We start from the raw sequence: 16,466 nt of genomic DNA on the forward strand, positions 1-16,466 counted from the left end.
TCTTGCACCGAGCTCTGCAAAAATCTTGGACTGAAAGAAGCACTTTTTTCCACATTACAGGATGTGTGACTCACGCTTATAAAATATAGCACACAAATCAGTTTTTCTTCCAGACTCCCGCAAGAGACAGAGAGACAGAACCGAACCAAACTGCAGCGCAAGGTTTATTTGACCTCTACCAAACTTTCAGTCATTGGCGTCTTGTTCAGCAGATACAGTACAATGTACATGTTTTTATTTTTTTGGTACACTACAGTATGTAAATTTCAAAATGCCTTACCTGTGAACCTTCTGAAAACACCCCAGAGCTCAGCAATATCAGTGGCAAAAGTGATGTCCGTATCCAGGACAATGACCTTTGACAGGTCATGTGGCAGGGCTTTGGTTAGAGTCAGCTTCATCAAGCCGTTAATACCTGAGTAATGAGTGTTTGGTATCCACGACACCTCGGACTGAAACACAACAATGAAGGATTGGTTGGTTAGGATTCACCCACAGCAAAAGCACCGAACTTGAGCATGTGTGATGTCTGAAACGCCGACTGTTTGACTAATGCGCAGGCAAAAGGGTCTGACGTGAAAGGACCACACCGGTCAAAATTAAATTTCCAGTATTCAATTAGTCAGTGTGTATAAAGAACAAAAGTGCAAATATCAATGGCTTCTGATTCCCTGAAAAAAAGGTTTAAGCCGATTATGAACCAAAACAACGACATACCCTGCCTGACTTTCCAAGTTGCCTGGTACAGAGAAAACACTGTCACTTATTGTAAAAAAATTTTAAAAATTTTAAAAATAAATATTAAAATGACCGATTGACACTGAGGCAACGTACAGAGGTATGTCATTATTTCAATAGTTAATCCTTTTTTGAATGAAAACCTTTTTTCATGGAATCAGATGCCATTGATAATGGCCCTTAGAATCGAATGCCAGGAAGTTAATTTTGACCGGTATGTTCATTTAAGGCTGAAACCCAAGTTGCGGTGGTTCTGTCAGAAATGGGACTGGCCCCGTATATTCAGAACATAATACAACTTTTTGTGACTATTTCACATTTGTTGTCTTTACAATGTACAACTGCATTGATGACTATGACTGTGAAGTGTGAACTAACTTCACTAAAATTGAATTGCAGTCGTAGATTCATATTGTCGCTTCAAAGAATAAATCAACAAACAAATTCTTAAAATATTTACTTACGACATTCAAACAAAAACAAAATGAATTTTTGCTGGTTTGTTTATTTTATTAAAGATGGAGACCCCCTAAATGTAATAGTTCCACTGACCATTTTCATGTGAAGACATTTTGATGGATGATCTTAGAAATGAATAAAAACAAATAATAAGAGTGAAGAAGACCCGTTGCATGCCATATCGCAAAAAGTGTTATGACAGTAAAGACTGATTGCTGTTAAGTGTCATGATGTGAGTGCACGTTGTCCTAAAACCTCTATGATGAATGAAGGTCTCGTTAGCACACACAGCTGTTGTCCGCGTATTACTAGACATCATAATCTGCTGGGGAAGAATCACTTTGCACTGCTTCCATATTGTTCCAATGAGGTTTCTCACTGCCGCAAGCACGAATCTATTAAGGCTGGGGGCAATCGGTCCATCCAAAACTAGCAACATGAGGCGACGCTCAATTCATGACGTTTTATCCAATTGAGTGTGTCCCTATCGTGTATTTTTTTTCTTGCGTCCTCACGACATTCTGTTTCTGCTGGGATAACAAAAATCTTTCAGGCTGAAACCAAAAAAATGCACTTATGGGCCATTTTCAGTGGCTGTGACTGAGAAATTCTGAAGTTGGGTTGTGGGCCCCCACAACGGCGCAGCCGCCATTGGCCATCAGTCTGCTGATGATGATGAACCCTGAATATGCAAGGACAGTACACATGCTTCAGTAAATTATGGTTGAGCACAGGCATGTGCATGCAACATAGACTGATGTATAAAAATAAGATAATTTACTCAGTATTACAGATGGGACAATAGTTGCTGTGCACAGAAGTATACACCCTTATGTACCAAAGTTTTTCGGTTTTGCAATGGGGTTTAAACCATGGTTTTCCGGTTTTATGGATTACTCTGGCTCGGGTTCTTCTGGTCGGTGCAACGCCGTACAAAATGACAGCAAGATTATTGAAGATGTATCTTTCAAACAGTCATCTAGGTCATTGCCTAAATTCAATATGTACTGATAGTCCAATGTGTATCTGTCGATGTTAGTTCACGAGACCCTCTTGATCCTGGATAGCGAGGGAGACTGCAGTCCTGCTTTCCCCTCCCGTGGTTTTGCACCCAAAAAAAGTCTGACATCCTGTATCCTGAGAAAGAGGATTTTGCACTTTTCCTTGTGGAAGAAATGAACAAACTTCTTGCTGAGGGACAGAAAGTAAATCAGTCGCTCCTTGAAAATGCATAAAAGCCATGTTTTTGTTAGGGAGGGGCCAGCCAGGGTGCTCTGCACCTCACACCTGAGACTCGTCAGCTCATCACCCACCTGTTGCCAATCTGCTCGTTTGGACTGGTATAAATTGACTCACAGACCATTCCTCAACGCAAGTCTGTGCCGTCACCACACCAGTGGGCTCTGTTGGAATCACCTGCAGTGTTCTTGTTCCATGTGTGGACATTCCCTTGTGGACTCCTCGTGCTTCCCCCTGAGCGTTTAAGTCCCAGTTTTCTCCCTGAGTAAGGGTTTCGTTTCCTGTGGACATTTTCCCCGTGGCTTCTTCCTGAGTGACGTTTCTAATCGGGTGTTCACACGGCAAGATTTGGTCCGGCGTAGCCCCGGAAAACAGCTTACACCGGACCAAATTTGATCCACCTCAGGGAGGTGGTTTAAAAATTTGCTCCAGAGCAAATGCTTGTTACCGAAGCAGCACCGATGTAAATGTGCACGTGTGAACGCAACTGGGTTAAATTTGCTCCAGAGCAAATGCTTGTGAAGAGTTTACGTACGGCGAGAATGCGTTGCTTTCGCGCTCTGTCGGACTTCCGTTATGTGTTTGTTTAATAACGACACAAGACTTGGCTGGTAACATCTTTCCTTTTGTAGGAGACTGGGCTGTCTCAGAGTTGTTCGTGTAGTTTGTTCCTTTGTTGTGTGTCCACAACCCCCCCATATAATTTATTTTGTGATTTCCTCTCTTGATTTTCTGTTTGGCGCATTACGTGTTTGCTTTTCTGAGTGTCATTGAAGTCAGTCATCGTTGATTTACGTTTTCGGGGGCGGTCACTCTCGAGCAGAAGGCACGGAGACCGAGAAGGAGAAGGACGTGCCTGTCCAGTAGTCGCTTGAGTTGTGTATACGTTTTAAAAAGAACCAACACGACAGCTCATTTGTTTTCTGTCGTTTTGCTCCGCTGCAGAAACTGCCATGTGAACGCAGGTGGGGCTGCACCGACGCTGTGCCGGTGCAGCCACGCTCAGCGGCTTTGTACGTGTGAACGCTCCACACAATTTGCTGCGGTGCAAAATATATCGCAACAAAATACATCGGTGCAGCGCCGGAGCAAATGTGTGCCGTGTGAACACCCCTTAAGACTCTTCAATAAACTACGCCAAGTGTTGGCTTCAACTATACCTGCCTGTTGTCGTGCTATTGGGGTCACATCCAAACCCGAACAGTTTTGTTTCATTGAACCTCGCCCTATGTGCCTAGCAATTGAATGTGCACATGCTGTTGTGCCCCTGCTGCACACATTTCAGCCATGTTTGAACTCCTTTGACCAGGGGTGCCCAAAAGTTTTGGACCGAAGATCGACTTTTCAACCAACCAACCTCCCGCGATCGACCCGTTACCGCGCACGTACATACACACGCACGCCATGATGAGCAACAGCCTGACACGGAGGCATGCGACGCACCTTTGGAGCCTGTTAACTATCATAGCTCACACGTACCGTTTTGAAGTGCTTCCTCGGCCCTCTAGATTCCTATTCTTTGCCCGTCCCCTCGGTGAATTGTACACGAAACAAACTCTGAATGAGAATACTGTAATGATACCGATAAAAGATATAGTGCAACAGCTATGATCACAGACTGCAATTGCAGACTGCTGAGCGCTAACAACTTCCGAAGACGCAGTTCAAGCACCACCGTAGCTTAAAGATTTACCCGCTTTATTTGATTAATTTTTGTAAATACTTTTTGTGAAAATGAGACTGATAGGATGATTAGGGTGCAGTGTACATTAACACACACCAAAAAAATATTACTAACATGCACAAAGACACACAAGTGGTTGTTTGTTTTTTTCTCCTCTACACCCCTGGCGATCGACTTGGGACCAGTCAGCGATTTACCGGTCGATTGCGCATGACATAATGGGCACCCCTCCCTTTGACCATGCAATTGCTCATGCCAGGAGAGCTGTAGTGCAGGCATGATCAACTGACATAGTCCAACTGTTTTGCTTCCATTGTTAAACGCTTACACAAACATTCATGTGATAAGAGACAGTTTACCATTCAAGAGAATGTTGTTTATACAACAGTTACCTTGAGATAAATTACAGTATTTTTTGCACTATAAGGCACACCCAAAAACATTCGATTATCTCAAAAGTCAAAAGTGCACCCTATAATCCGATGCGCTTTATATATGGATCAATATTCTGATTTCTCGGACGTAGTATTTTAAATGTTCTGTGAAGCGCTTTGTTACAGCTGCAGTGGTTGTGAAAGCTCGATATAAATAAAGCTGTATATCACTGCATTGTATTGTGTTACCTTTAGCTATTCTATGCACCTTATAATGTGGTGTGGCCCTTTAATATATGAAAATGGTTTTAGGCCATTCATTGAAGGTGTGCTTTATACTCCAAAGCGCCTTACAGTGCGGAAAATACGGTAGATTATTCAGTGCAGTACAAAATGCAGTTTGCTGACATGCAAAAAAGAGACAATTTTGAGAGAGGAAAAAGACGCTTTTATGCACAAAACACACACACACTGAAATTGTCCAGAACAAAGGCCCCAAAAACCAAGGACAAACAAAATATTTTCACGTGGAAAACATTTATGGAAACGCTTTATATTTGTGTCTACAAATCAGACGCGTTAATTATTGTTCTTTATTTAGTGTAATTGGATCTGGATAAGCGCATCATCTGCAAATATAATCACCTTGAAGTCTTGGCTGATTTTCTTGAGTTTGATGAGTTAATGGAATGCTAGTGCAGGTCTAAGTAGCTGTCAGCACAAAGGCCTCATTATTTAGGATAAAGATTACCCTGGAAGTAGAATGTGATTTTGTGAATGAATCAAGATGAAATCACACACAAGCATGCACTCGCTCAATCACTCACTCGCTAGCTCACTCATTCACTCACCCACGCATGCAGGCACGGAACCAAAGAAGGGAGAGAGAAGGGGCCATAACATAACCTTGGAGGATAAATATTTTTCATTTTTGTCTAATCCTTTTTCCGACATGTGTTCCAAAATAGGTTGCCCAAATGTCTTTTTTAGTGCAAATTTGAATACATACTGGAGTTGAATAAAATAGCTCAGGAATACAAATAACAAAATATATGAATTTATTTGGGTATTTGAAATATTATATTTACTTGATATTTAATAGGAATTTTTGGAAGTGTATCAGTGCATGTATGTATTCACCCACTATCATCCTCAAAGTCACCAAAAATACAAACAAACACACGAAAGAAAAATGATAAACTTAACTATCGGTCTTCACAACTCTTCAGCAGCTCACTGCCTTCAACAACAAAGCAGTAGAAATACATTGAGGGAAAACTGGACAACAAATAAACTTTCGACCGGCACATCGTGGACATTCAACGGGGTCACCAGACACAATAAGCCCTCTGCAAACTCGGAGAGCTTTGTGTTGCTCCACATCTCTTTCTGTTACTGTATTCAAGCATCATCCCACTGATGTTTCTATACTGATCCATCTATTTCTATAAAAATCTGTCTGTTAAAAAAAACCCAAAAACAAAGTAAACTCACAGATATGAACCAACATTGCTGCAAATATCATTGGTCTGTCTGTAAATTCAATAATGAAGCTGCCAGAAGTAATACAACTTCAATAATTCAAAACACGATTTACACACACACACCACCCTCATGCCCTCGGGGCGCAGTTACAGGTCACTAGGGTGCAGGAGGGCTCTTTTTCAGAAAAGCCTTCTTCCCGCAGTTATAACTGCCACTGAGTTGTGTGTTGTGTTCTGTTCATGTACCTGTATAGGCTTGTGGGAGAGAATTAATAAGAAAGTCCCAGTTGAAATCTTATAAAAATGTGGAAACACTTCCTTTGCATGACAGAGGAATTTTAGGCAAAGAAAATGACATGCCTTAACTTGACTTAGCTTGCTGTGATCCAGATTTCATGTTGATGTAACATTGCTCACACAATCACAGTAACAATTCCTTCGTGCTCTTCCGGTTGATCCTCAGATGCACATTTAGCAACGCACCTTATGTTGCTGCTTTCTGCAAGCTCATGGTGACTGTTTGGAATTGTCTGGTCTGAAGTTAAGCTCCCCAGCAAAGCCCAAGAGCCCATTTTCCATCCTTGTAACCAGGGTTCTAAATGAACTTTTTGGATCACCAGTCAATATGGCTGGTGACTCTCTAAAGTAGCAGGAGTACAAATGACCATGAACAAAACAAAGGTAGGGTTGGGCGTCCTTTGGACTGGAACGATTCTGGTTCAGATTCCAAGTTCCAAACGAACTTCAAGTTCATTTCTGTTGAAGTAGCTTGCAGCAACCAATCCAGTGTCATTCCAGAGGGCCACCAGCCACGTCAAAAGCTTGAAAAAATCATTGACGTTTGCTTCATTACCTACAGTAGCTGTCCCCCCAGCCCCAACTACATATATATATATATATATGCAGTGCTGGGAACAGCAAGGATACTGCGCAGAACCCCCAAGCTTCCTGGCCTCTGGTAGAGGACCCGAGCTGAATGAGGGACGGACAGCACCCGAGGGGGGGGGGGGGGGGTGAGACGAGGAATTTTATGTACAGTATGTACCCTAAATTCCGGATTACGAGCCGTAACTCTTTTTCCACACTTTCAACACTGCGGCGTGTAATATGAAGCGGTTTAAAAAACGGTTGGAGGCTAAGATCAAGGCGGCTCGGAAAGATGTGAGTCAATTGACGGAGGCCCAGAGAGGTGTGATGAAAAGGCCGATACCCGAGAGGTACATCCAGATGCCCATACCTGAAGCACTCGAAACTGCCAAACAAAGGCTCCAAGCCTTGTCCAGCCGCCTAAAGCGGTACACGAAAGAGAATGAGGCCAGACGAATAAACAGGCTGTTCGCAACACAACCTGCAAAAATGTACGCTCAGTGGCAGGGTCCTAACAACAGAGCTGACCCACCAAGACTGGAAACTGAAAGGTACTGGAAAGGCATATGGGAGAAGGAGGTTGCACATAACAGCAGTGCACACTGGCTGGTGACCCTGAGAGAGGAGCACAGCAACCTCCCTGAACAGAACCCAGTTACCATAACAGTGGCAGACATACAGGAAAGAGTCTCAGATATGAAGAACTGGACAGCACCAGGCCCGGACATGGTCCACACCTACTGGCTAAAGAAACTCACAGCACTCCATGAGCGCCTAGCAGCACAAATGAACCAGCTGCTGAGGGATGGGACTCACCGAGGATGGCTAACCGAAGGGCGAACGATCCTGATCATGAAGGATCCCTCAAAGGGTGCAGTCCCATCCAACTATCGGCCAATAACCTGTCTCTCCACAACATGGAAGCTCATGTCAGGCATCATTGCGGCTAAGATAAGTGGACACATGGATCAATACATGAGCGAAGCACAGAAGGGCATTGGTAGAGATACCAGAGGAGCCAAACATCAGCTCCTGGTTGACAGAACAGTCGCACAAGACTGCAGGTCCCGACGTACCAACCTGTGCACAGCCTGGATTGATTACAAGAAAGCCTATGACTCGATGCCACATACATGGATCACTGAATGCTTGGAGTTGTATAAGGTGAACAGGACCCTAAGAGCCTTCGTTGCGAACTCGATGAGGATGTGGAAAACCACACTTGAAGCCAATGGCAAGCCACTTACCCAAGTGTCCATCAAATGTGGCATATACCAAGGTGATGCACTCTCCCCACTGCTGTTCTGCATAGGACTGAACCCCCTAAGCCAAGTAATCACCAAGACAGGCTATGGATACCGCCTCAGAAATGGAGCTACAATCAGTCACCTCCTCTACATGGATGACATAAAGCTGTATGCTAAGAGCGAAAGGGACATAGACTCCCTGATCCACACAACCAGGATCTACAGCAGCGACATTGGGATGTCATTTGGGCTTGAGAAATGTAGTCGGATGGTGACTAAGAGAGGAAAGGTAGTCCGCACTGAAGGGGTCTCACTCCCTGAAGGAACAATAGCAGACATTGAGGACAGCTACAAGTACCTCGGTATACCACAAGCCAATGGCAGCCTCGAACTGGCAACAAGGAAAGCGGCTACGGCCAAATACCTCCAGCGAGTGAGGCAAGTCCTAAGAAGCCAGCTCAATGGCAAGAATAAGACCCGGGCAATAAACAGCTATGCCCTGCCAGTGATCAGATACCCTGCAGGAATAATAAGGTGGCCAAAGGAAGAGATTCAGACCACGGACGTTAAGACCCGAAAGCTCCTAACCATGCACGGAGGGTTCCATCCCAAATTCAGCACCCTGAGACTGTACGCAAGCCGAAAGGAAGGAGGCCGGGGACTAGTGAGTGTGAGAGCCACTGTCCAGGATGAAACATCCAAGCTCCATGAATACATCAAGGAGAAGGCTCCAACGGATGACGTACTCAGAGAATGCCTCAGACAATGGGGAACAGAAGATGAGGCGCTGGAAGAGGGACCATCATGGGAGGACAAGCCCCTACACGGGATGTACCACCGGACCATAACTGAAGTGGCCGATCTCAAGAAGTCCTATCAGTGGCTAGAGAGGGCTGGCCTGAAGGACAGCACATAGGCACTCATCCTGGCTGCTCAGGAGCAGGCCCTGAGCCATTGAGGCCCAGATATACTACACCAGACAAGACCCAAGGTGTAGGTTGTGCAAAGAGGCACCTGAGACGATCCAACAATTAACTGCAGGGTGTAAGATGCTGGCAGGGAAAGCCTACATGGAACGCCATAACCAGGTGGCTGGCATAGTCTACCGAAACATCTGTGCGGAGTATGGACTGGAAACCCCAAGGTCAAAATGGGAAACACCTCCGAAGGTGGTGGAGAATGACAGAGCGAAGATCCTGTGGGACTTCCAGATCCAGACTGACAAGATGGTAATGGCGAACCAACCAGATATCGTGATCATAGATGAAGGGCAGAGGAAAGCCGTTGTAGTGGATGTAGCGGTCCCAAGTGATGGAAACATCAGAAAGAAGGAACACGAGAAACTCGAGAAATACTAAGGGCTCAGAGAGGAGCTGGAGAGAGCCTGGAAGGTAAAGGTGACAGTCGTGCCTGTGGTGGTCGGAGCACTCGGGGCAGTGACCCCCAAACTAGATGAGTGGTTGCAACAGATCCCGGGAACAACATCGGACATCTCAGTCCAGAAATGTGCAGTGCTGGGAACAGCAAGGATACTGCGCAGAACCCTCAAGCTTCCTGGCTTCTGGTAGAGGACCCGAGCTGAATGAGGGACGGACACCACCCGAGGGGGGGTGAGACGAGGAATTTTATGTACAGTATGTACCCTAAATTCCGGATTACGAGCCGTAACTTTTTTTCCACACTTTCAACACTGCGGCGTGTAATATGAAGCGGTTAAAAAAAAAAAAAAAATCCATCGCGGGAAAAACATGGACCAATAAAATGAATGAGTCTTTCACAGCGGTTCAGTGAAATTGTATGATTACCGGTAATCACAACTTCCTTATTTCAGTCTTTCTTCTAACCCTGATCACCATGGAGAATACCAGACAAAAAGCATATGATGCAGCTTTTAAACTAAAAGCGATGTCTCTGGCAGTTAAAGAAGGAAATCAAGCTGCTGCCCGTAATCTTGGCATAGACGAATTGATGGTGCGAAGGTGGAGGCTTTGATTTGCCTCTCACTCGGACTGTAAATAAAAAAGGTCACTCCCCCATCATACTGAAAACAAGTGGCCACGAGAGAACACATTTTACCTGTGTTTTGAGCCGCGCAGCATCGGGTCTAAAGTTGCCAACGATGATCATTTTTAAGCGGCTGACTCTAGAAATAATTTCATTTATCTTTTCCCATTTATATGATTTGCATTATTCTATCTAAAGCCTAGTGGGCTGCAGTATTTCTCCTCGTAATTACGCAAATGCACATCAAGATCTCTCTTTGTCTGGCCTCTTATTATGTGTTTCAGCGTAATTTCGTTGTGCAAATGCATTTATCATGCTCATAAAAATATGGAGATTATTTTAACCTTAAGAAATTTTGCGTTTTTTTTCCTGTGGGGGTTCAGCGGGGGACCGCGTCAGCCGCCTCACCCAGAGGCGCTCCACGGCGGCAGGGACGCAGAAGCAAACCCCCGCCTACTGATTGGCCAGCGGTTTATAGTACGGTGCGGCGCACATAATTACAAAATTGATTTTTCTTCATAAATCTGAGCATGCGGCTCTTAATCAGGTGCGGTCTGTAGCCCGGAATTTACGGTATGTATATATATACTGTATATATTCTCACATGAAGGTAAATGTGTGGACACTGAGCTTCCACTGATGGGCTAACCGGCCATGTAGACAGACAAAACCAGAGCAACATATGTGCTGTGTGTGTAAATAGTAAATTAAAAAACAAAAACAAAAAAAAAACTTTGAATGATTGTTTTAAATTATGTAATGATTTAGTTCAAAGGTCCAAGCTTTCCATTGATTTCCTTTTCACAATGCAATAAAGATCAGAATCTGATTTATTTGCCAAGTGTGTAAAAACACACAAGGAATTTGTCTTCACGGTCACAACCTGTCCAACAAAACAAGAAATAACGATGACCAGCCGAGGGAGATAGATTGCTTTAGCGCCCCGCTTTTTTCGATGAAAAACAAGAAAACACGGGAAAAAAAACAAGCCCCAATGTATGTTCTTTCAAGGGGAGCATCGCTTAAACGTAATGAAATACATGAAAACAGAACTCGAAGACATCCATATGTAGAAGGTGGTGTAGGATGTTGTGACACCCAGACACTCTGTCTCACAGTGCATCCATTTCAAGGCTAAGGCATCCGCAGCACACCTGGGCCATCACGAGGAGGTGGAGCGTGAGCTAAAGCCAACAAAGGTGGAGAAATGTCAGGCATGTTGCATTGTGTGGAGTCGTGAATTGTGTGTGTTGATGTCCCAGCCAGCACGTGAAAGTCAGCCTTGGAGACGTAAACAGAAACATAGAGCACAGGAGAATGGGAGAGGTGAAGGACAAGTGCTTGGCAGCATCACTTCCAGGAGAAAGTCTAGATAGCTGTTGTTTTAGGAACAGGCTAACAATATTTTCAGTCAACATTGAATCCTTGCTGGTGCCTCCCAGACACCATCAATTAGCCAAATTGGCAATCAATCCATCAATGTGTCGACATTGTGGACCAATTTCAGTGTCCAGAGATTGAGTTCACTCATCACCTGAGTCTGAGTGTTGACAGCTCGTCCAACACCATTCAGAAAGACCGGCAGCATGTTCACCTCCAATAGGAGCTGCTCCCGTGACTTTTACGATAAATCGGGAAACTGCCAGCTCCAAACAACAGGATACCTTTTCTCAGAATTGCAATGGCACAGTTGTCTTCCCCACCCTCGATGGACAGAATAGACAGACACAGCATCTGCCATCTTTTCCGGGAACCCAAGGCGTATCAAGCTCTAACTGTCCACTCAGGGCAAGCCGTTTCTTCGCTACCATTTATAGTTGAGAAAATCTTGTCAATTGTGTCTAGAGACCAGCTGAGGAAATCCATGATGACATTTTCGGAAGAAAAGACACAAGACGACACGAGACAAGGACAGCAGCGAAGATAAGGGAGGAGAGGAGCCGAAGCAGAAGCGTCTTCCTCCGTTGACAGCCAAGCAGAAAAAAACCTCATCATTAAAATCACTGAATGGGCATATTTCTTGTTCAAATATACGGGCAGGAAGTGAAGTGGAGCACACGCACATGCATTGCCGACTAAGGCAAACAAGAGACAGTCTGTTTGTCTTCCTGTCACCAATAAATGTGTCACACACGTACCGCACATGCTGACCTTCAACTGTTTGTGTATCATATTTAAGAATGTGTGTGACATATTTCGTCACTCTTTATGGCCAAAAAAGTGATTCAAAGTGTACGTTGGAGCCCAGAATGTACCGGGCCGGTGCCCGCATGTGGCAACGCTGCGCTCCATTCTAGCAATGTGTTGAAGAAGCCCATCGATGAACATAACCAGTAGAGCAGGGATCAACAACTCCGGTCCTCGAGGGGCCCGCCCTGCAAATTTTGGATGTGTCCCTCCTCCAACCAGTGTTGTTTTCGTCGACGATGACAAAATTATTTCGTTAACGCCCCTTTTTTTATGACGATAACGAGACAATGACAAGCTAAACGTGGCTCTTTGATGACTAAAATATGACGTGACGAATGTGAGTTTTTGTTGACGAGACGAGACTGGAACTAAAATGACGAAAACTAGACTAAAACCTTATTGAGTATTTGTCGACCAAAACTAGACGAAAACCTTTTTTGAATTTTCGTTGACGAAAACTAGACTAAAACTATCACAGATCGAAATGACTAAAATGTGACTAAAATGAAGACGCATTTTTGCCCCAAAGACGAATACTAAATCTAAAATGGCTGCCAAAAACAACACTGCCTTATCTGCACTGTGGAGTTTTTATATGGTTGTCTTTTTAACTTTGATGCTCTTTAAACCTGGTGAAATCAATTTTCTGCAAGACCATTTCTCGTCTTTGAATCAGTGCAGCTCCTTTTGACAGCAGAGATTGTCTTTTGATCTGATAATTGTTGTGACTCATCCTTTACTAACAGGGAGCAGGTGGCAAGGGCATTGTACAACTTTTGGGACTGACACAGTTATGCGTGCCTGGCATACTCTTACCTTGAGTTCTTCTGCATCGTAAAAGCTAACTTGCACAGAAGGGATCATCCAGGACTGAAACAGGGAGCTCAAAGTTTGGTTGGCCACAGCATCAGTGATAAAATGAAAGTGAAGAGGGTTTCTCCTGGAAAATTGAGGGAGGGAAAACTCAGCTCAGTCAATCGAAAACATCGTGAAATTAATCACATTTCTAAAACAACAACAACAAACATTGCAGACAACAGTTTGAAAAATTTAAACCAAATCAGCTGCAAAACATGGCCAAATGAGACAACCTTTATCTGATTCTGTCCACCAAACAAATCAGCACAACCTACAGGGGTCGCCACATCTGCACACACCATTCAAAAGCAGAGATTTTGAAAGGCTATACTCCTTTTCTCATAAATGTGTGATGACTTTCAATTTTTATAACTGCAGTGTAGTTTACAAAATGGTTGGTGCAACTTAGAAGAAAATAGCGTGGTCAATTTGATCTCATTTTCATAAAATATGATCCGGATGAAAATGGGTGGGTTGTGTCAGGAAGGGCTGTCATCGCAGGAGCGACCCCTGACAGGGAAAGGCCAAAAGTCACTTTTATGTAAGATTGTGTAACATTGCATCATGTCACTTTCAAATACCATGACTTAACTTGGAACCCAGCCTTAAGGAGTGACACACAATATCTTAAAATGTGAGAAACATCAGTGGAGAAACATGACTGCCATTCGTCAAAACATCTCTGCAGGTGTTGGGCGTGCAGCTTTTAAGTCATCCCTCAGTAACCATTTATCTACTCATAATCTTTGTGGATGACTTCAGAAGGCATCTTTGCATGCGCTTCTAAGAATTTTGATTCCAACTTATTGGGGGCATAAAAAAAAATGGGGGCAATGAATCGCCCCGCCCCCTCTTGCAAGTGTGATTAACTTGAAATTTTAGACTCAAGTCCAGCTTGATACTTATACATTTAAAATGTTTTTGTTTTTTTGTTGTCATTATAACTGCTATCCGTCAATCCATTATATTATCCCTAATGATTGCTAATGACACCCAACACTAATATTCTGAAATTAAATCAGATGACATAGCTCACCTGTGAAAGAGGACCGACTTGACAAGTGTGACCACATCTCTACTGGCTTTGTGTCCAGCACAAACACAGGCGACGTTTATTACCTGTAGAAACATGAAACTGTCGATGTCACAGAGTGCATACTCAGTATTTACACTTATTTGGATTCTCCGCCTGCAAATTGAAGGCATGAATCACAAACGTGACACCAACATTCGATGTGAAAAGGTGATTCTCAAACCTCAAGATAGAAAGGGAAATCTCTGATACTGGTCCGATTCAATTACTTGGATTTCAGCGTGCATTATACTCGACACTGCTGCCAGGAGATGTCCATGTGAATTTGTCCACTAGTATAAATATCATATCACAATATCAGAAAACGTTTGCCAAAATATAATTTCAAAATACGTCTAATTACCAAGGTTAGATATGAACAAGAATATAATCACAACAGACGTGTCCTTTGTCAGTTTGTAATCCCTGGTTCCAGGTTAAAGCCCAGTCTGAGACTCCAGCAGTGACCCTAGCAACTTTACATAAGAGCTGCTGTATCCAGGACATTCAGTCAGTCCCTTGATGTGAAACTTCGGATTTACTGTAGCTCGTCAAATATGTATGATATCAGTTCACTGGATATTTAGCAGCAACATCTATAATAGTTGGAGCTCAGAGGCAGAAAAAAAGATCAAAGTTTGTGCGTGCATGCATGCATGTGTGTGTGTGTGTGTGTGTGTGTGTGTATATATTTATCTTCCTGAATTTTAGTCACTGTCAATGCTACTCTGATTCTTTTTGTATATTATAGCGGATGAATGGAAATATTTTAAATTGGAAAATGCAATGAGGTATTTTGAACATTCCAATTTCTACCTGTACATAGTGCACAGTGATTTGTGATTGAATGTGCACATTTTTTATTGCTATATTTCACCATTTAACTCATTTAATGCCACAATTTACAAATCAGTTTGCAAAAACCCAATCCATTAGTGCCAAAACGTACAAACACGTTTGGGTGTGTTCTATTCAAAATATATTCAAAAAGGAATTTGTGCATCTCCTCAATCCGTATTCAAACTGTGGGAATGATTTCAGTATGATAAATCACCATTAGATGGCAGGAGTGGCAGCAGCTCTTGGTCACTCTCACAGTGTGAGTGGGTGTGGTATGGCGATCCTATGGCGATCCTACGTCGCAAGGTTACGTGTGGAAGCAGTGTAGTAGAGAGAACATGGATAAATACCTCTACTACAGCTTTTTCAAATGAAAAAAAGATGACGAAATCTATTGTCATTCTTGACAAACGCGCGTTCATGAAAACTTCATGCATAGGGCACGCATCAGCACACTGTTTTTCTTGCAATAAACTGTTATTTTGCAGTCAAAGTGACCTTTTTGTGTTGTTTCTGTTGTTATTTAGTCGGAAAGCACTGTTTAGATATTTGAGGTATCACAAATGCAAAGTGACAGTTCTACTTGAAATGCATCCTTTCAAAAAAGCTCTTTTTCTCAGACTTTTCAAGAAACTTAACAATGTTAAACAGCTGTTGGCACTTGAATCAGTCAACTAGTCACTCGACAATATGGCATAATTTAATTGCATTACCAGCAATGTTATGAAAATGTCACATCTGGAATAATGTCTGCAAAACAAAGATGTTTGACAAATGACACAAAGCACAGCCACCCAAGAAACAACCGATGTACAGCCAAGCCTTTTATGCTCGGAAAAGTAAATGATAGTTTATTTACCTCACACTTCTGGACGGCAGGCAATCTTGAACACTCAGAGTGGTTCTTCTTCTCTTCCATTGTGTTGTACCCGTCCTCTGGTCCAATGTCAGCAGAAGCACCCCATTGCAAGTTGCCATAATTTCTCTCAGCTGACTGGGTAGCAGTGCTCTGTGACTGGCTGAGCTGTAGTCTGATCTGTCTGTTTTCCTCTTCCACCTCTCGAACCCGTGACTCCAGGATGGCTCGTTCCAAGAACTGAGATGCCGGCATGTCCACCAAACAGGGAGGAAGGAACAGGGATCTACCATCTGTAAAAAGGGAAAGGGAAGATAAAGACTTTTCTTTATGTGATTAATGAGTTAAAGGCTAAGTGTCTTGGTTTTCACAGCAACCGCTGCAGTGTAGAAAACACAGAAATACGCAGGAATAACAACAGCATGATGTAAATGGTTTACCAGATGCAACTGCACAATAATATGTTCGAAAGGCAGTTGTGAGGCAATATCGGACCTCATTCTGACACCTTATTTATGCATGTTTAGGTGTGATTGATGAAAGAATCATCCCGT

The 16,466-nt window shown here is 43.3% G+C and overlaps 1 protein-coding gene across 2 annotated transcripts in view; it reads right to left on the minus strand.

The window, feature by feature from the left end:
* The window catches only part of large2 (LARGE xylosyl- and glucuronyltransferase 2), a 102,682-nt gene that overhangs the window by 14,295 nt on the left and 71,921 nt on the right, over positions 1–16,466 (minus strand). For both annotated transcript variants that reach the window (XM_086106805.1, XM_086106804.1), the window contains 4 exons: positions 15,916–16,205; positions 14,181–14,263; positions 13,103–13,226; positions 281–452 (listed from right to left, as the gene is read on the minus strand). In XM_086106805.1, the coding sequence (XP_085962931.1) occupies positions 281–452; positions 13,103–13,226; positions 14,181–14,263; positions 15,916–16,205 (669 nt within the window). The remainder of the gene's footprint in view (positions 1–280; positions 453–13,102; positions 13,227–14,180; positions 14,264–15,915; positions 16,206–16,466) is intronic.

This window comes from Hippocampus guttulatus, chromosome 3, assembly GCF_054856545.1.
Source record: "Hippocampus guttulatus isolate MCC_2025c chromosome 3, RoL_Hgut_1.0, whole genome shotgun sequence".
NCBI lineage: Eukaryota > Metazoa > Chordata > Actinopteri > Syngnathiformes > Syngnathidae > Hippocampus > Hippocampus guttulatus.